At 40.8% G+C, this 20594-nt stretch overlaps 1 protein-coding gene across 4 annotated transcripts in view; it reads right to left on the minus strand.

The window, feature by feature from the left end:
* The window catches only part of cadm2b (cell adhesion molecule 2b), a 203854-nt gene that overhangs the window by 42177 nt on the left and 141083 nt on the right, over nt 1–20594 (minus strand). For all 4 annotated transcript variants that reach the window (XM_072691747.1, XM_072691749.1, XM_072691746.1 and 1 more), the window contains one exon: nt 9451–9600. In XM_072691747.1, the coding sequence (XP_072547848.1) occupies nt 9451–9600 (150 nt within the window). The remainder of the gene's footprint in view (nt 1–9450; nt 9601–20594) is intronic.

Genomic DNA, 20594 nt, shown 5'->3' on the forward strand with positions numbered 1-20594 from the left:
TTTAAAACCCACATTCAGATAGCCGACCCGTGCAAGTGAGGATCCTAATGACATGTCTATTCCACATAGTGGTGACGGATGGCTGAGTCATTTTATATTCTTCTGTCCCTTTTAAACTGTCATGATGATGGCAGTATTGAAACAATGGCATTTTGTTAGTTCTCTATATTTGCTGTAAGACAAAGGGTTCCCACTTAGCAAAGAGACAGTCTCACAGCTTCCTCCACAGTTCATTCCAATTTAACAGCTACATAAATACCCTATTTATTAAATATTTCAGCAGTATGTATACGATTAATACTGTGTAGGCCCCCTTCACGCCTCCAAAACAGCTCTGACTCATGGTATGGGCTCCACAAGACCTCTGAAGGCGTCCTGTGTTATCTCTCACTAAGATGTTAGCAGCAGATCCTTTAAGTGCCGTAAACTGATGTGCCAATAATGCCATTGGTATTTATGACCTTGTCGCCTTTTTTCTGGTTGCACTTCCTTTGAGCACTTTTTGAAGGTACTGACCACTAGACCTACCTAATGTTTTGGAGATGCTCTGACCCAGTCGTCTAGCCATCACAATGTCATACACTTGACCATTATTCCTGCTTTGAACACACATCACCTTCAAGACTTGACTGTTCTGTTACTGCCTAATATGTACTGTATATCCTACACCCTTAACAGGTGCCACTGTAATGAGCTAATCAAAGTTATTCACTTCACTTGTCAGTGGTTTTAATGCTGTAGCTTATCAGTGTAAACACAATGCGGCACTTTTTTCCCCACTTTTCTCAGGCAGGTACTTGAACTCTGCTGTGCCAATTCTCCATGCATTCAGGTTGATGAAACAACAGCTACTGCAGTCAATTGCTGCCAGTTCCCTTGCTCCAGGGGGCCATGTATTTATGTTCACCTAGAGGCCTGCTAGACCGGTGTAGTTCCACAAAACTGGAGGCTGGAAAAGAGCATGCTAACAGCATTGCTTTGGTGAGCAACTTAAGTTCTTGGTTCAGCTGTCTGGTGGATAAATAGATGGATGGATAGCTTTTGATAAATGTTTCTGAAAAAACTGAGGGTGTGTTTTTACTTTTAGTTTGGTTCTCTTGGTCCGGACCAAAATGACGATGCTGCATTTCAGTCCTGGATTGTTTATTCATGTTGATGTATGAGACATCAAACTAAAAGTAAGAAAAAACAAACATATGTAACATATATGATATAGGCTCTGAAGGGTCCAGTGAACTAAGGCCCTGCCTATGATCTGAGGATCGCTGGCTTGACTCCTGGGTCGTGCTGCCTGCCATCAACAGCTGAAACTGGAAAGAGCACAAATGGCCTTGGTGGGTACATAGCTCTCTCTCTCCCTACATCACTTCAGTGGAGTGCTGGTCAGCATCAAGGCATCTGCTAGCTGATGCATCGGAGCTGGGAATTGGGCACCTGGTGCTTTCCTCAGAGTAAGTTGCCTGATGACGCTGCACTGGTGGCAGTTCAAAAAGAGGCGGTGGCTGGTTTAGTGTTGGAGGAGGCATGTATCAGTTCTCATCCTGCCAGTGTTGGGGGCATTACATATGATGGGGTGAGTATCATCAAGTGGGCAGGGTAACTGACCATCTTAGGGAGGAAAAAAAAAAAAAAAAAAAAAAAAAAGATATATAAACAGATTTGGGCTGATTTCATGATAGGCAATCACACAGACAATTATGACAATTATTATTAACTTGTGTTTTATCTGTCTTGTGATTATGTTATACATCATCTTATTTGCTTGTCGGGTTCTGAGCACACCAGGAATCACTGGAAGCAAGGTAAAAATACTCCCGGGACAGGCCACCTGTCCATCGCAGGGTACCACACACCCCCATTTCTCTCAAACACTCACACTTTAGGGGCAAATTTGCATAGCAACATCAGATACCATGTGTGATTTAGGGAGGTGGGATGAATCCAGAGCACCCAGAGGAAACCACCTGTGCCAACCTGTCTTGTGATAATTTGCCATAGATTTATCATTTTATTTGAATGTTCCTCAGCAGTACACCTCTGAATGATGGTAACTGACCAGACGAACACAACAAGGCTAGTCAAAAATGAATGCTATACAGCCAGTGCTTACAGGTTAGCCTTGAAGTTGAGGTGATGTGATAAGCAATGGTTTTCAATCAGTTTGCTCTAGTCATTTGATTGAACCTTTAGCCCATCACTGAAAGGACAACTTTAAAGGATTCTCTGTTATATCCATTTAAAGCAAACAAATGGTCTCCACCTGCAACAGCGGCTTGTTTGTGGGATGGACTCTAAGCAGTCATACATACATTTAGGTGGGACATTCAAATGAGTGGAAATCAGTAGGAATTTGCGTTTTCAAGCTGTATGGCACAGATGAATGGTTAGCTTGTTCCAACATACAGGCGGCCAGTTCTGACAAACTGTCTACCTGCAGGCCTGTACGCATTTACTCATATGTATCTCTCTCATCTCCATTATTTGCCATCTTCTGGGCCACAAAAGGGACTTTGACAGCGTTAGAACAGCTACAGAGACCGCTAAAAAAACAACTGAACAGCATTCAAAACTCCAACGGCAAGCTGCTGAGTCAATTCTAGTTGACTTGCAATAGTAATTTACTAAGAGAATGTTTATAACGTACCAGAGAAGTAAAAATATACTGTTAGTGCTGTTTTCCCTTGTAATATTAAGAGCAAATCATTCAGTGACAAAAGACTAAATTAAATGTTCATTTAAAACACAAAAAAACGCAAAATTAATAATTTAGCTTAAAACCTGAAAGTCAAACTATCCAGAAATGTGTGTCCAAACATCAAAGTTTAAAACAGATTGTCAAAATCCACTTAACATACACTATAAGGACAAAGGTATTGTGACACACCTCTTCATCGCTGAATTCAGGTGTTTCATTTAGTTTAATTTATTTCCACAGGTGAATACAAATCAGGCACCTAGCCATGCAGTCTGCCTTGACACACATCATGTCTTCTTATGTCATTTCTTTTTTTCTGTCTTTTAATAACTATGTAAAGCTGCTTTGTGAAAACAACAGTTGTAAAAAGCGCTATAAATTTGACTTTGACTTTGACATCAGTGAAAGAATGGAGAGCTCAGTGAATTACAGTGTGTTACTGTAATATGAAGCCACCATTGAAACAAGTCAGTTGATGAAACTTTTTCCCTTCCCTAGATATTTCACCATCACCTGCAAGTCGTATTGTTAAAAAGTGGAGGCGTTTAGGAATCACAGCAACTCAGTCATGAAGTAGCAGACCACGTAAAGTTACAGCATGGGGTCGCACAGTGCTGATAAGCATAGTGCATAAAAGTCTCCAGTGCTCTGCTGACTGAGAGCTGTAAAAAGGGGACAACTCCATATTAATGCCTATGGGTTTAGTATTGTATGTCATAAAAAGATCATGCAGATATATTGTGTAGGTGTCCCAACACTTTTGTCCATATAGTGCGTATTTAAAGAATATCTTCAGAAGAAACATCCAACCAATCTTCTATCAGCTCATGTCATTTCTTTTTATAATAACATTTACCTTTTTCAGAATTGCCAGACATGGCCTTAAGCAGGTGCCATCGAACCTACCAGTTTTCTGACCCTTTTCTCTCCCTGTTGGCACAATTTGTCCTGAGGTTGGAAGTTATTCAACACCAGAATCAATATTGACTTATAAAGCAAGACATTGTCATTTTCTACTGTCTGCAGTCAAAACATTAAGTCTTTGACTTTGACATTTAAAAAGTAGACCAAAAATATTTGGGACCACATATTTATCATGTTCACAGCGATTGCATTTTTAACTACTCCAATGTAGCAGGTAAAACTCAATCTGGCAACCCTACTGTGAGTAAGTAACCCAATGAGTGGAACAAATACCTGCATGTGGGAAATTAGTGCAAGCTCCTGCTTGCTGTAGTGAACCCAGCTGGACACCAAGAAAACGTTGAATGCCAAGGTCAATCTAAATTTGGATAGTGAAACAGCTGACAATGCTATTATTTTACTGCTACAAGTTTATGTTGTGATCTTAAGTAAACAAAATCCCACATCTTTTAAATGTTACATGCCAACATCGTATTGGGGACCAAAACCCAAAATTCTAACATTGTTGGACAATGTTGTTGTTTTTCACAACATAATCCAACGTTGGTTTTTAATGGATGTGACTTTGATTTCCAACCAAATGTCTTTCTGATTCTCAATTTGACGTTTGGTGCCTGTTGGAAAAGTTTTAGCTCATAAGTTTTATTTTCACACTGTAAGATATAGTTACCCTATCACTGCTGTCTGTTTAGCAGTTTCACTCCCACGGCTTCCCTCCATCTTTTGTTTTTTTGGAGGAATCGCTAATACAAGTAAGCTGCATTTGTTTAGCGGAAATTCTGAATGTACAGTCTCTATATTCCCTTGTTTCTGACCTCTCTGAGTAGACGAACTGTGTGTGCTGGACTGAGTTTGAAAGTAAACTCTGCAGGGTGAAAACATCACTAATCACACAGTTTAGCACCCCTGCTGTAGCCAGAATTAGGCTGTAGGCTTTAGCAGATACTAAAAAAAAAACAGCAAATATGACCTAAGCCGATTATTCACTTCAGCCTTGCAGTCTGTGCGAGTCCTATTATGGTACCTATGGATGTTGATATGTGATGATGTCATGCTCCAGGAGCACTAGGCAGAAATGTAATTACTGCTGCTGACTAATGTATACTCCATTCGAGATGAACTAATATGTTGCATATAAAAAAAAAGAAAATGAATGGAATTAATATAAAAAAACAAGGTTGTTAATGCATCTACTAATTATTGATATTAATATTAGACACAAATAGCTGCCACCTTAATGGCACTTTCACTAATTTTAATTATATTCTTATTACACGGTTTGACAGGTTGGCACCAAAGGACGAAGGCTTATCTAAATTTTGTCCGGAACTTATATTATTTCTGTGTTTCTAGTGGGTTGTTCAATCAGGCAGGATACAATAAAAGCTAATTAAATTGCTGTAAATGTTTGTGCAGTAGCACAACATTTCCTGGCAATATCTGAAAGAAATGAAGCCCACTTTTCAAGGCCAACAGCTTATTTGGCTTGTATTTATTTGTAAATCATCAATAAAAGCGTAGTGATTCATTTCTTTAAGAATGGAACTGAACTACAAAGAGTTATATTGACGTAAAAGCTGTGAAAGCGAGAATTGCACGTTCCATGCATGCTGGTACAGGAGGTACAGATCACTTGAGACAAGACCATACAGCCTTGAGACCACTTCAAAGCGGCGATGCTTCAGGTTCAATTCGCAGGCCTAATTGTGGCCATTTTGTCCTTCTTGCTTTTGCTCTCTCTATCTCTCCCACCTCTTTCTGTGAGTGGACTCTGTTATCGGGCAGTGTTCCCTCAGGAGCAGCTCACCACTCCACTCCAGCCGGCTGCTGACAAAGATGCTTTGGTCCCTCAGAGAGTGCAGCTTTAAACGATGCTGTTTACATTATTTACCACACTGTATCTTGTGGCCTAGAGATGCACAAAAACAGCGGTGATTGTTTTTCATCCCTTTAGATTTCAATCTGAAATGCTAGGCTTTGACAGTTAGTAGTTCAGCTCTGCTGTTTTTCCATGTTTTGAAAATCACTAGAATTTGCAGGAAATAAAACAATCTTCAAGGCTGGAATCACTAGCTGTTTTGAACATTGTTCAGGGATGTATATGATCAGGAATAAACAAGGCTAAACTCATCTGTACTAAACTCTAAATGGCTCTAACTCTGAAGTGCATGGCAGAATAAGTCTCTTAAAGACAGCCACAGCAGGCTGTAGGTTTCTGAAGCCTGTGGGCTGTGAGTGTGCCAGCACAACAAATGGCATCTCTTTGTCCCCATGTGTCTTACACCACATCAATACGTGCCGCAAGCCGCTACTCTCCTTTACTGTCCGCTTAATTACCCTCATATCCCACCACCAAAAGCACAGTTGTCTCAATCAGTCTTTGGCACGGTCAATGCGCCACTGTGCCTCAGTGGTATAGATCACAGTCCGTCCAGTTGTTACTTCGTCTTAACAGCAGCAAATCTGTCCTCATGTCTACAAAGAATAAGGAAGTACGTGTTAGCTGCCAAGCAAGCCTTGCGTTGAAAGAGTCTGAAAGTTTTGCCAGGTCGCCCGTCCCCTCCAGTGTGTGCCAGTGTGAGTTTTGAATCCTCTTGGACTCCGCCTCACTGTCCCCCGCAGCTAACATGCTAGCTGTGCCAACATCTCACATCTGGATGCTTAAAATACAAAGACAAGGAAAAAGCCTTGCTCGCTCAGTTCCTCTGGTGTGAGAATAGTGTGCCAAGAACAAGCGAAGACAGAGCTCAGTTTAGCGATGCTTAGGCCCTTTACATCTTGATGGAAAACCTTGAGTTCAGACCATGTTATAAGTAAATGATACTATAGGCGGGGGGCGGTACTGCTCTGTGGTAGAAATTCAGACTAGGAATAATAAATATGGAGAGAGCTGACAGGATGTGACGGGGTGGTGGGAAGTTAGAAGAAAGAAGAACTTTTGTGAACTTGAAACATAGAAGTTTGACCTCTCAAAATTCAATTAAGTTGTAACTCCACTTAGATTTTGCACTTCCATACATGAAATTTCATCCAGGACTGTAACAGTAATTACAAAAGAAGGGGTTAAGAATAAACACAAGCTGGAGCTTGACATTGCATTTTGTATAGTTGATCTTTAGTTTAGTTCTGCAAGCAAAAATTCATTTGGATCATTGGGGTATATTTTGGATATATTTTGGATATTGGGGTTTATTTTGGGTATGATCATTGGAAGAACTGTAAAAAGTCTTAAAATCTAATTCATAAAAATACTATCTTTGTGGGGAAAAGGTTAGAATACCCCCACATTCATTAGTACTTCAAATGCCTAAAAGTAGAACCAGGTGCATCACATCAGCTGCAGATGATTAGATTATCAGTACAGGGGATTTTAGAGAAGCCTTTTTTATTTAAACCCCAAATGTTTTGTTTGGTTTACTATTGACTGGTAAAGAGTGTTATTGCCATGGTGAGACCCAAAGTGTTTTGTGGTGCCTTTAGAAAAAAGGTTGTGGATGTAGATGAGTCTGGGAAAGGATTTAAAAAGATCCCAGACACTCGAAAATCAGCTGTTCCACTGTCCGCTATAAAATGTACACATGCAACAATTGCCAGCATGGCCGGATTAGGCAATGCAAGTCCAATAGCAGACCACAAAATGCATAAAGAAGTCTCCAACAATCCTAAAATTGTCATCACAGGTGAGGTTAAAGTACAGCATCTAGCATCAGAAAGAGACCATACATGTTTGATCACCTCGACATCTGGAACAATGTGCTTTGGATGAATGAATCCAAACTTAAATTATCTGGACATAGCAACAGAGGACACAGCATTTGAGCACAATAACCCATATTAACTGTGATGAATGGAGGTGGAAAGGTCATGGCTTGGGTCTGCTTCTCTGCAGTAGGACCTGGAGATCTCTCAGACACTAGGAATCCTTTATTGTATCAGAGGATGCTGGAGAAAAAGTGAGACCATCGGTCTAAAAACTACAGCTGAAAGCTCACACAGCTGAAAGATTTCTGCATGGAGGAGTGGGAAACAATTTCACCCGGTTGATGTCAGAAATAAGAAGTGGCATTATAGAAGGAATCTATCTCAGGTTATATCAGAAGGGGGAAATATCAGCTATAAGGGCATAGGGTGCCCTAATGTTTCCCTCACAAGACAATTGCATTTCTAGTCATTATATTTTACAAATGAATTAGTTCAGTTATTTTACCTTCATTGCTTAATATTGTTTAAATTAATATCAAATGTCCATATGTTAGAATATGGCATTCATGGAATTTCCTAACATTTTTTTAACCTGATGTCTTGGGTGTTGAAGTTGATGTCAAGCTGTGGACAGAACTCTGTCTACAGAGCTAACACAAGCTAACACAACTGCCAGTGTAATTCCTGGTGCGTCCAATTCAAGGCCAATAAGGTAATGAAGACTAATGATGTGTTTAGTGAGACCATCTGATAAAGTTCTTAGTGCATTTGCGTGATAACATGACCTCTCTTTAGGGAACATTTTGCTCCCCTTGAACTGATGTTGCTTATTACGGTCATGGGTTTGGAAGAATTAAAGAGAACTAGGGTGATTTTGTCTGAGAAAATGTCACAAGTGAATCTGCAACCATGAAGCCTGTTCCTTGTCCTAACACTAACCATCTGCAGGTTTTCCAGACTTTGCAGCCAAGCTGGATTCTGTAAATTCTAATGAATAAAGGCTGAGGTGAATTCTTAGTCCACACACTGTAATGCTTATCCAAGTTTAGCTTTAGATTAAAAATATGTCAGAAAACTGTCACAGCCTGCAGAAGCTGCTTCCTTTGCAAAACCCAAGTAGAGAAACGGTGGTATTTGAAAGCTGCAGACTTTGCCAATACGCGCCCCTTGTCACTATTATACCAAAGGGGGATGCGGTGAGAATCGTATATTTCCCATGGCGGAACAAAGATCTGAGCACACGAGAGAGGCGATACATGCTTCCAAATGTGAGAAATCATTTTCACAAGTCACACACACACACACACACACACTCGCACAAAGCCTTAAATGTCAGTGTTTGTGCAGCACCCTGTAGCAGGCTAATGAAGCTGCTCTTTTTCAGCAGAGAAACAGCTCAGATTCTGACAGAGCAGCCCAGCTAGAGCTCAGTCGTCTCCAAAAACACTGAAAAGCTACCTGCTTACCTGTGTGAATGAAATGTGTATTGAACAGAGAGAAGCCTGAAATACATTCGCTTCCCTGCTGAATGACATTCACAGCCACAAAGTTGCTGCGCTCAGCTTCGTTAAAGATCTGTGCCATGTGTCGCTGTAGGTTCAGTTCTGTGCAGCAGAGCTGTACATAGTATCAAAGAAAACGGGATCAATCTCAGGAAAGGCTGGCGTGGACAGGTTATGAGGCAAGTATGATGACATATGACAACATAAATCCTACAGATGCGCTCTGTACTCAGACAGTGAGCACACTTATACTAGACGATTTACTTTGATTCACTTTGTATGTAGAGGGCAGTATGACTTATGGTACATGGACAAAAGTATTGGGACATCTACAGGAGTGACTTCATGGCTGACTTGCTTTGGGTTCTAAATGCTTCTAGTTTTCAATAATATCACTTACTGTTGAATGTGGAATATGTAGAAGAAATGCAAGAAACCTTGTATCTCCAGCAACTCCAAAAACCTTCTTCACTTCCATTGGAAGTCAATGTGTGTGTGCAGGTGTGCAGTAGATACAAACAGAAAATTACAGTCATCCAGTCATATTTACATATGGGACTCATATACACAGTCACACATCCACACCAGACCCATATTACCCTCATTGAGTCAACAAGATCTACTGACCTTTCTTGTCCCCGAAGAACAGCGTCTGCTGTGCAGGGTTTGACCACTGGAGGGAGGTGTTATCATTGTAATCCACACGGCAGGTCATGTTGGCTGTGCTCCCTTCCACTACCGTCACATTCTGGGTGATGGGAAACTGCCCCTGGCTGCCTGTAGTGGGACGAGAGAAAGAGGGAGGGAGGGGGTCATAAATTATCCAGACTGACAGCTGACATACAGCGCATCTAATAAATTACATTTTATAGTCCATAATAATCTTCTATTAAATGCATCTCTGCAAATTAGAGCTACCAGCAAATTATCATCACCATCCACCATGCTCCCTGGGTGATGAAGGCAAAGTGGTTAGCAAGTCATGCTCCAGGCTTGAACACTGAAGACACCAAGCACAGTAAGCAGTCTGCTCTTGTGATACTGCCTGAGAGGGGACAATCATGAATAAGTCAGACCATCTTCTATTGACTACTTCAGACTGGTTCACTGTAGGCCACAGCACTCTGAGGGTAGAAGATGTTCATGGATGCATAAAAATGGCTTTAGACTTGTCTGGAGGGAAATGACACAGGTCATAAGTGTGAATCACTGGATTCATAAGTCAATGTCTAAATGGTTTGCGGGATTGTCCAGCACTACAGACACATGTTTGGAAGTGCAGCCACTGAAACTCCATTTTCTTGGTGTCACTCAAATCTACCCCTCAGAGTGGAGTAGGAAAAATGTGTCCTCCAGATGCATCAGTCAGTTTCTACTTTCAGACTTTCTCTCTTTCTGACTCACATGTAAAGTTTGGACACCCTAGCGATGCCCACAAGTCAAGAAAAGGCTATAAGAAGACAGCCAAGTGTTTTCAGATTGCCTCCCACAGTGCAGAGCATTATTATGAAGTGGCAGTTCAGGAGAAGTGTGTAGGTCAAGATAAGATCTGGAAGACTAAGCTGTCTCAGAGAACTTCTTCTATGCTGGTAAGACATCAAAACCCCCAATTTACTGGCAAGAATCTGCAGGAAGGTTTAGCTGAGTCAAGAGTGGTGGTGCACTGGTCCATAAACACAATGTTTATGGAAGAGGCATTAGAAAGAAACCTTTCCTGTGACCTCCTCACAAAACTCAACAGAACCTCTAGATAGGACAGATGGGAACAAGTCCGGTGGAAACTGCATTTCATGAATAGAACACCTCGCCAACTGTCAAGCATGGCGGAAGATCTATCATGCATTTGGGTTGTGTTGCTGCCAGTGGCACTGGCAATGTTGCATGGATGAGGGGAAGAAAGGATTCCATAAAATACCAGCAAATGTCAAATGACTGAAGCTAAAAAGGGGATGGCTTCTATAACAGGACAGTGATCCAAATACACCTCAAAACCAGCATGGACTACCTGACGAGACACAAACTGAAGCTTTTGGAATGACCTCATAACATTATAAAAAAAATTGTGGAGAGACTTTAAACAAGCTGTGCAACAAGACGGCCCAAAATATCTTAGAACTAGTGACCTTCTGCAAAGAAGAGTGGAAAAAACATTTCAAATACCAAGAGCTGAAACACTTTTAGCAGCTGCAAAAAGCCTTTGCATGCTGTGATTTCTGCCAAAATGGGTTTTACTAAGTACTGAGTCTGAAAGTTGCTTAAACTTGATTTAGTTATTATATATATATATATATATATATATATATATATATATATATATATATATATATATATATTCACACACACATACACGTTTTAATGAAAGCCAGAGTAACTGTGCTTTATGATTTTGTGTTTGACAAATTGTGACATTATAGAGGCTAACTGGTCCACAGTGGCTTGTCGATTGCTCTGTACCAATCGCTGGACTTGTCGTTCCCCTCTGGCACCACTGTCATGCTGTTGTGAGGCACTCAATGTGTGAGAAGTCCATTCTCGGTACACCTTCACTTCAGCAGATCTACACCATCCACAAAGTTAGCAGTTCCCGAGATGCTACCACCCTTGGCCCTGTACCGTATTACCTTACCTCAAATCAGTCAAGTCTCTGCCCACGACAGTCGCTTTGCACTACAACTGACCAGTGTACTCACTTATTTATACATGCACCAAACCCCATCACATGGCATCTGTGAGTTCAATCCAAACCAAGGGTGAGCAACAGGGTGGTGGTAGCATCTCTTAATCTGATGACTTTGTCGGATATTTAAGAGCTGCCGTTGTTAAGGTGTAGGGAGAATGGATGTCTTGCACATTGAGTGCCTCCCAATGGCATTACAGTGGAGCCCCATGGGCCATTGATGGCAGAGGGGAATGACGACTCTGAGGAGAGGTACAGAGCAATTGATGTGCCACTGTGGAGCCGTTAACCTCTATAATGAACGCCTTCCGACACTTAATACAGTCAATGCCATGGTGTCTCTGAGTGTCATTTAAGCCAAGGGGGGTCATTCCCACTATTTGGTTGTGGGCATAATATTCTAAAAATATGAAATGTGCGTGTGTGTGCACATTAATACCAAAATGAAACCCTGTCTGAAAGATAATTCATCTTCCCCCTTATTACCACAGCATGAGGGCACTTCACAAATACTGAACTTGTATTTTCCCTAAAAGCTGAATAAAGACAGCTGACAGACATACCAATCACATAGAAATCCAAATCATTTTCCCTCTCACATTAGATCCCATTTAATCTTCTGCTGGCTTGGAGCCTTGGAGCAAGTATGAAAAGGGTACTGATCAGATAAGCATGCCTTTCATTCCTCAGGCTTCACTCATAAGTGGTTGGTAGAAAAAAAACTAACACTTGTTCAGTTGACTTGCATTCTCAAGAGCTATCAGTAGATCTATGAGGAAGTCATACTGGATATAAGTTGATGGATCTATTTAAAGCCCTGCTCAGGTCTGCACTCCACAGCTCCACTGCATTCTCGCTTGTGCCGAAAATACTGTTTTATCCTTGAAAGATGCTTTTTGCTATCTGAATCTTCAGCGACCTCTGAGAATCACTCCAGGTTTGGTCAAGAGCAGTGCTGCCTCTACCATGACACCCGAAGACATCCTGTTTGATACAAACCTACACTTACACACTCTTGCTCTCTCTCTTTTTCTCTCTCACAAACACACACAATTGTACAAAACCATCCCTTTGAGTTCTGTTGTAAACTTTAATACAGTGGATAAAGACTGCACATCAGTCCAGATTGAAAATGGGAGGTGATATCGGTGGGTAATGAATTGAGATGAGACCTTTTCCCTCTCAGCGCTTTGCAGTTTATTTGTTAGCTTTTTGGTTGTGCCTGCAGCCTACAGTTTATTCTACCATGGTTTGCTTCACTGCCTTCTGGCCATTCATCAAGGCCTAGATTTCCATTATGTGGCTCAGTCAGCTGAAACAGAAAAAAGCTTTTTGGGCCGCATGGCTCATTCTTTCACCCTCTGATTTCTTCTCCTTCTGAGCAGACACTCTGAAGACATGTTGACTTTATGATACAATGCTGTGATACAGTCCATAAGTACTGGGACAGTTGAGGCAAAATTGTTGTTTCTGCTGTATTCTGAGGATCTTTCTATATTCTTATAAATGTTTTTTTTTTCAAATCCATTCAACTGAAAATATTATAACAGTACTGTGCTTTTGGCCACATTTCTTTTTGTGGAGCATTAAGCTCCACCACAGCTCAGTGTTTTTGGTCTTTTTAGGCAATCTATGGTGGATTTTAATTTACACTATATGTTAAAATATTTGTAGACATCCCTTCTAATTAATAAAATCAGCTACTTTAAGTTGTACTCACTGCTGATGCAGATGTGCACACACAGGACGTCTAGACCATGTAGAGAAGTACTGCCAATAGAATAATAATCATGTTTAAGGGTAGAAAAATCAAGGCCCTGAACAGCACAACTCCCATTACAGCCAATCGTACACTGGGAGCGGATGTCATCTACCATGGCTTCCTTTGGTCCCGATATATTAATTTAGCATAGTAATGGCAGAAGGCTGACTGGATGTTCAGTAATGCACTGGGAAATTGAGTAGTAATTAGAGCTGTTGTGTCGAGGATGTGTCAAGGATCTAACTGGTCCTTTCCAAGGTGATGGCTCAACTGGATAGTTTGTTTGAGAGCAGACATAAATATTATATTTTCATTGTTATATTATTATATTATTTATTATATATTATATTTTATAGTGAAAATGGATAAAATGGATGTTGTTGTTTTATAGTCAGCTTTCTTTATGTGGTGACTTCTGGTTAGGTTATAGAGAAGAAGGCACATCACCATTATTTGTTTGCAAAAGTTACATTGCCTTAGTTTGACTTGTAATAATTCATATTTATTTTCAGGCTATATATTATTTATTGTTATAATTTACGATAAAATATCATATAAATATATAATGAAACTAGTGGTCAATCGATTAGAAAAGAAGTTGAATTACATTAATCACAACAATATTCTGTTAAATTAAAAGTGAAATGCTAGCTAGCACATCCTTGATGTGGGCAGGAGAACAGGTAAATGTGGGAATATGCCTTATAAACTGTCTAGAAGACTGTCCAGGTTTTATATATATATATATATCTCAGTGTAGTTTTCAGAACTTTAGCCTCGAACATAATGAAGCTCAGACACAGAAGCTTTAAGAGATAAATGGATGATCAGTCATTGGGCTGGATTAAGACCGCTAAGAGAGGAGCAGCTGTGTGTGTGAGAGAAAGAGAGAGAGAAAGAGAGAGAGAGAGAGAGAGAGAGAGAGAGAGAGGAGAAAGGGGCTAGGAGAATGAGAGGTAGTTATGAGATTGAATCCATATTTCATAATAAATAAATTGTAACCTACCCTCTGAGCTCAGCAGAGGCGATGCTGTGTTTACATCCCTAAGTAAAACCGATAATACGTCAGTGGGCTCTGTAAAGAGAATGACCTACAGGAGGAAGTTGGGGCCAAACTTTGAGATTTCGATGTAAAAAAAGGTTACTGCTTTAAAATTAGCAGATTAATCGATGATAGGACTAGATAGAATAATGATTAGTGTATATCATGTGTAATACATAATAGTTAAATGTACAATGATCAAACTATTTTGAAGTTTTATTTTTACATTAAGAAAAATAAATCAGCTGATCTTGTCTTGGTCTCGACTACTAAAAGTTTTGGTCTTGTCTCAGACCTGAGGTGTCACATTCTTGGTCTTGACTTAGACTCTGCCCTAGCAGATCTGACTACAACACTAGAGACATCCAGCTTCAGAAAGGATGAATAAAGTGACAAAATAAGCATCAATAAAAAAGAGTAAATAATTACACTATCTCTAATAACAGTACTAATCTTATATTATCTGGAATCAAATATCACGATTGAACCCCACTGGCCATTACAGTTCACATCACAGTATACATGCACAGTTAATGTCTTAACAGAGAAGTGCTTCAACACTGACACCTTAGGGACAAGGTTCTATTTCTATAGCATGAATGGCTACGCTACCTACACAACAGAGTAATTAGCATGCTAGTATGTCATCAGCAAGACATGGAAAATGTTGCTGAAGCAAAAGACCAGCAAAAGAACCACTTTGTGCCCTATAAATATCTAGTGCTGGTTGGTTAGATGGCTTGCTGATGTAAGTTATCACATCTAGGGTTTGAACAGGGCTTGCTTGGTAGGTAAGTATTGGTTTTGGAGTTGAGCAATACAAGGTGGGGGGTGATGCATGTGCCTTTATTACAGAACTGGTTTAATTCTATTACATTACATATCAATGGAAGATGCAAAAATCTGGAACCTTTGAGTTAATCCTACAGTATAAGAGAATAGGAGCTGTAGTGATGAGCTTTAGAACACATAGTAAATGTTGAATGGTTAGTGGAGCTGTAGTAGACAAAGAACATGCACAAATGTAATGCTGACTTGGTCAGTCACTCCGTAAATACACCTCTACATCTGGGGCCAAATGGAGAATTGAGAAAAGGCTCAGTTACTTCCAAACAAACGTGTTATGTGATCAGCGACCTAGATTTGTGGTCCAGCTGAATGCCATATCTTGAGCAAATAGAAGCCTATACATAATCTTGGTAAGACAATAATTTTTTCTCCTTTTCCAAGTTCTGTGACACACCATCATGTCCTACTGGGACGCTGCCCAGTTTTACCCTGCACAATCTTATAGCTTTGTGATAAAGAGTTCAGCAGGCAAGCTAAGCTTCCTGCACTCTAATACTCTCCCTTCTGCTGTAATATCGATATCTGTCATTCTTAACTGATGCAGTAAAATCCCATTTATTAGTCCCAGCAGGTATCAGAGCATTGGCAATTCACACTGCTACTGACCTAACAGTGCAAATCCCATTCCATTCAATCGTACATATACACACAGTAATATCGTTTTAAGACCACTGATGGGGCAGAAGGCATTGCACTCAGTTATCTTCTCAGAAGTTACATCACTTTAGATGTGCTTCTGAATTAGATGTTAAGTGCTGCTGCTGTTCCTCATTTATTGCACTGCACTCTTAGGGTGTGTGTATACTTGTAGTTATACTTGTAGTTCGGCTTTGCGTACAGTGGCTGCAACCCAACTGACACACGTCTTTACTTCTCTGAGGCAACGACACTAATCAATTATACAGGTGACTAGTTTTAAAACACTGTGTAGTGAGGTGGTTTTGTGGTTTGGGACAGCTCTGCTAAACTAAAGCATCCGACTGAAGAAGTCCTGTGTTTGGTTCATTCGGATGCCTTTGGTTTGTGCTGTGTTCAAACTTCAAACGAACCACACAAGTTTGTTCAGAAATGGATTGAGACCCACCTGTCTGGTGTGCACCAGACACCCAAGGTTGCGTTCACACTTACTCTAACACACTGCACTAACACACCAGGGTTTGTTTTAATAGAACTGAAGCTAATGAGTCTAAACACACACTTAGGGTGTGTTTATATTTGCAGTCCAGTTCTCTTGATCCGGAAAAAGCTAGAAAAGGATACACTGCTACATTTTCGTCCTGGTTTGCTTTGTGTTCATACTGACATATGAACCAATAGAAAAAACAAAAGGGAAGAAAAGATGACCTTTGACACACGTATGACAAAAGGCTGCAAGTAGAGTTGGGTGTGTTCGCAGGTCCTGAATGATCCATTTGAATTTGTGGATGAAGCGGATAGGTGTGGCGTAGGTGGTGCCAGTGGGCAGAGTTGATACTAGATTTTGAAGGCAGGAGTGAACCTGTGTGCAGCTTAGAATTCATAGCCCACCTGCTCCGGCGGTCTCGGCCTGCTTGTTTGGTGTGTACCAGAGTTTGAAAGCCATCCACACCTACTCTAAAGAACCGCACTTACAGAGCCTTCAAACTAGGGTTACACCTACATTTACATTTAAGGCATTTAGTAGATGCTCTTATTCAGAGCGACTTACTTACTGTTACAGTGCTTCACTGTTCACTCAGAAAATAGCCTTAGCTAGTTTGTATAGACTAGGATCCAAAAGATCCCTTTAAGCTTAGATACTATTAAACACAAAAGTCAGTATGAAGGCCATAACACACGACACTACACTTCACCCAAGTACTCTTGGATGAGATGGATCATCAGTCTGCATTTGAAGACAGCGGTATTTTATTGTACCAAAGTATAAAGGTTTCTAAAATGGTTCTTGCATTATTTGGTAATTTTTACATTGTGTACATGAATAAAATCCACTGAAAGGGTCTTTAGGGAATAAACAATTATTCTTTTTATGGCATTATTCCAAAAAATAATTTTGAGACCATTATATATATACACCATATTATATTATATGGAAAAGAAAAAAAACATATGTGGGCTTATATGTGGAAACATGCATCAGTCTTTTACTCTTATAACAACAGAATTCCATATTAGTTGCCTTGTAGTTACTGGACAATTCGTTGTAATTAGCCATGGATATAGTGAAGAAGAAAAGTGTGTAGTTTAAAGGGTTAAACAGACTTCCAAGACTGGAATAATGATGTGGCATGTGTGTGAACCCAACAGTGAGATAAGATGGATAAAGAACATGGAGAAAATGCTTTTTCTCAGCTATTGCTAGAGCCAAATCCCCTAACCTGTAATCGAATCAGTGCGCCTACAATTAGACTGAAGCCATTTCAGACTATTAGGGTGGGAGGTGAGTCACTGGCTGTTGCTTGATGTTGTCTGCCTGGGAGTTCAATAATCAAGCATCTTTTTCCATTTTCATTTAGGAGAAACAGCAAGTGGACACTTTGAAACTGAGACTCAATTTAATTCGGCCTTGATCTGATTCTGCTCCTCAGCGCCGCTCTCCCAGACTGCGAGACTGACTATTTAAAGTTCAAACCTCAGAGCCTGTGGCTTCCGCACCTTTACACCTCAAATGCAGCCTCAGACTAATGAGGAGAAACGTATCCACTGCAGTTGCTACAACATGTACTTAGCACGTGATCCATTTTGAAGGCAGGTCCAATGTCACCTTCATGAGAGCAGAACAATTGCACATGCTTGGGGGAAGCCAGAAATGAGGGTCCGAGTGTCAAAACAGAGGATTAACTCTGTGGCAATCCAAGATACGTTCCTGCATGACCTCCAGGAATGATGGGTTATCTCCCACGTTCCTTCGTACATATCATACAGCAAGGTGGTTATGCTGACCACAGTACTAAGGTTAGGAAAGCAGTGGTTGTGCTGTTTTTGTAGGCCATAATAACACGATTGGAACTGCATATTCATTAGCTCAGTGGTAACAGAGCTTCACTCTGAAGTCATGCGGCGGCTTAAGGAGAACAAAAAAGAGAAAGAGCGAGAGAAGAGATGCAGCCAGAGTGCAATTAGGGGACTTCTCAGCAACACAAGGAGAACAAATGTGGAGTAAGACAGAGCTGAATCCACTGAGGCTGGGTGATTAGGCTGGGCTTGGACGTCCCCTATGCACCCTTTTCTTTCTCACATACACATGCACACACACACAAACATACACACATACACACACTCACGCACGCACTTCGGCTACTTTCCCTCCCTCCCAATAGAGAATGGAGACAGTCACTAGCTCGGATCGAAGCCCGCCGTGGTTGGGATTATGTGTCAATTTGCCACCCAGCTGCAGTAGCAGCGGCTCCCAGACGAACATGACTAGCTCTAATTAGGCCATGCTACCAATTACAGCTGATCCGGAGTCAGAAGAAGAGGTGAGTGGATGAAGAAGACAGAGCTAGAGTAATACCATTGTGTTTGGCTTGTGTTTTCCTAACATCCTAACATGTGGAAGGGTAGTTTTTGTGTGAAGCCATTTTTTCTACACTAATGTTAAAGGTGCATTTGTAAAGATTCAAGAAACACAATATCTCGTGGATATCTCGTGCACCCATTCCTGAACATGAACATGAAACACGCCTCTAAAACCTCTTACTCAGAAAGACTTCTTATCGTCTAATCATGTTCCCCAAGTACTATATGTAAAGCAGTGGTGTTTGGCGAGAGCAGGCTGCAAACTCTTGTGTCTGAGGGGTGTGATGGTGTTAGCATTTTACACTGATCGGTTGTGCTGCCCACTACAAATTGTAGCTTTTTGCTAGTGAAAGTATTACCAACACACACTTAGAATTTAGCTTGTGACATTTAGCTGCTGTGAGAATAGTGGAGTGCATTCACTGTCCGATAGTTCTTATAATGAGCTCCCATGAGTTTATCAGTCACAGCCTGTGTTAGCCGGATTACCCAAAACCCAGGTTCACCCAAAGCAAGCTTTACTTTACTTTGTTTTACAATAGAAACGTCCGGATAATCATGTCCAGATATTATCCGGAGTTGCCCTTTAACACATGTAGTGTACAGCCAGAGATGTTCTACGTCAGACGTGTTCTGCACAGTTAAGGCAAGGGGCAGTCCCAAGTATAGCATATGCATGAGGAGCGGCTTGAATGCAAGATGTACGCTGTTGAAATAGCATAGGATCTTGGGCTGTGTCTGAAACTGGAGGTAGCTCACTTAATGCCTTGTTGCCCACGCTGTCTCACAAGTCTTTATAAATAAAGTAGAAGGCAAGATTACTAAACTTCGGTTCAGACATGGCTGGGTGTCTTCCTGCCCCACAATCCTGCTTGAGTAGGAAGCATTTATTACTTTTCAGACACAGCCTTGGTTTCGCACCAGTCGCATGAGAAATGTCAAAACGTCCAGTGTGAATTCCCATTACCTGCTCGATTAACACATGGGCTCACTCAGACATTCCCCGGACTTTGTACTGGGGTGCTGGCAGGATTATTAGTCCAGGTTATGTCCAGTACAACTGATACGGACATATGCGTTCACACATACAGCTCCTCTGGGTAATGTCTGGAAAAGGTCTGGGTTACTGTGCATGTCTGAAAGGATTTAGCTTCTCTACTCATTATGTAAAACATGTCACTCAAACAGTTCAGTGCACTATACAGATTTACAGCGTTTACAGACCTGTTCATACCTGTGATATTTCTCTCCAGTTTGGAAAATATTTACTTTTGTTTTGGCACCTTTTTCCCCATGACTTTTTAGGCCGGTGCTTCCAGTGTGCTTACTGGATTTTGCCATGTTTTTCTAGCCAGGCAGACACAGATTGGAGCGGAGTAATGGAGTGTCTCGCAAAGTGACAAGGCTCTACAGAGCAGTTCCTTAAGCAGGTTTCCTCAGACACCTAATACATACGTGCTGCTGCCATTGGTCATTTTTTTATGATGTCCTGCTTATTTCAGGTTATTTTATCAGAAACATGTGAGGAGACATTGGCTAATGCCGGTAAAACAATGTTTCACTATTTTTCTAGTCTGGAAGGTTCTTCATGGACAGTGACAAGACAAGGTTTATCAATGCAAGAAGATTGCTCACAGATGGCAACAAAAAAATCCTAGACAATCCCTCATGGGTAACACGATAACTTAATCAATCTTAATCAGCTGCTGTAGTGGACAAACTCACACAACACACACACACACACACCACTGCACACAAACAAACCACATGTGTACGTACATACATGCTGGTGACATCTGCAGTATCTCTCGCAGTAGGTGTTAACATTTCAGTACAAACATGTGTTTGTTAGTTTTTTTTACACATGTACACAAGACTCTCTCGCAAATGATCCGCGTTCAATTGATTTCTGACACAATTTAGTGAGAAGGCAATGTCCTGCT

The sequence above is a fragment of the Salminus brasiliensis genome, chromosome 11 (genome assembly GCF_030463535.1).
Source record: "Salminus brasiliensis chromosome 11, fSalBra1.hap2, whole genome shotgun sequence".
NCBI classification, from domain to species: domain Eukaryota; kingdom Metazoa; phylum Chordata; class Actinopteri; order Characiformes; family Bryconidae; genus Salminus; species Salminus brasiliensis.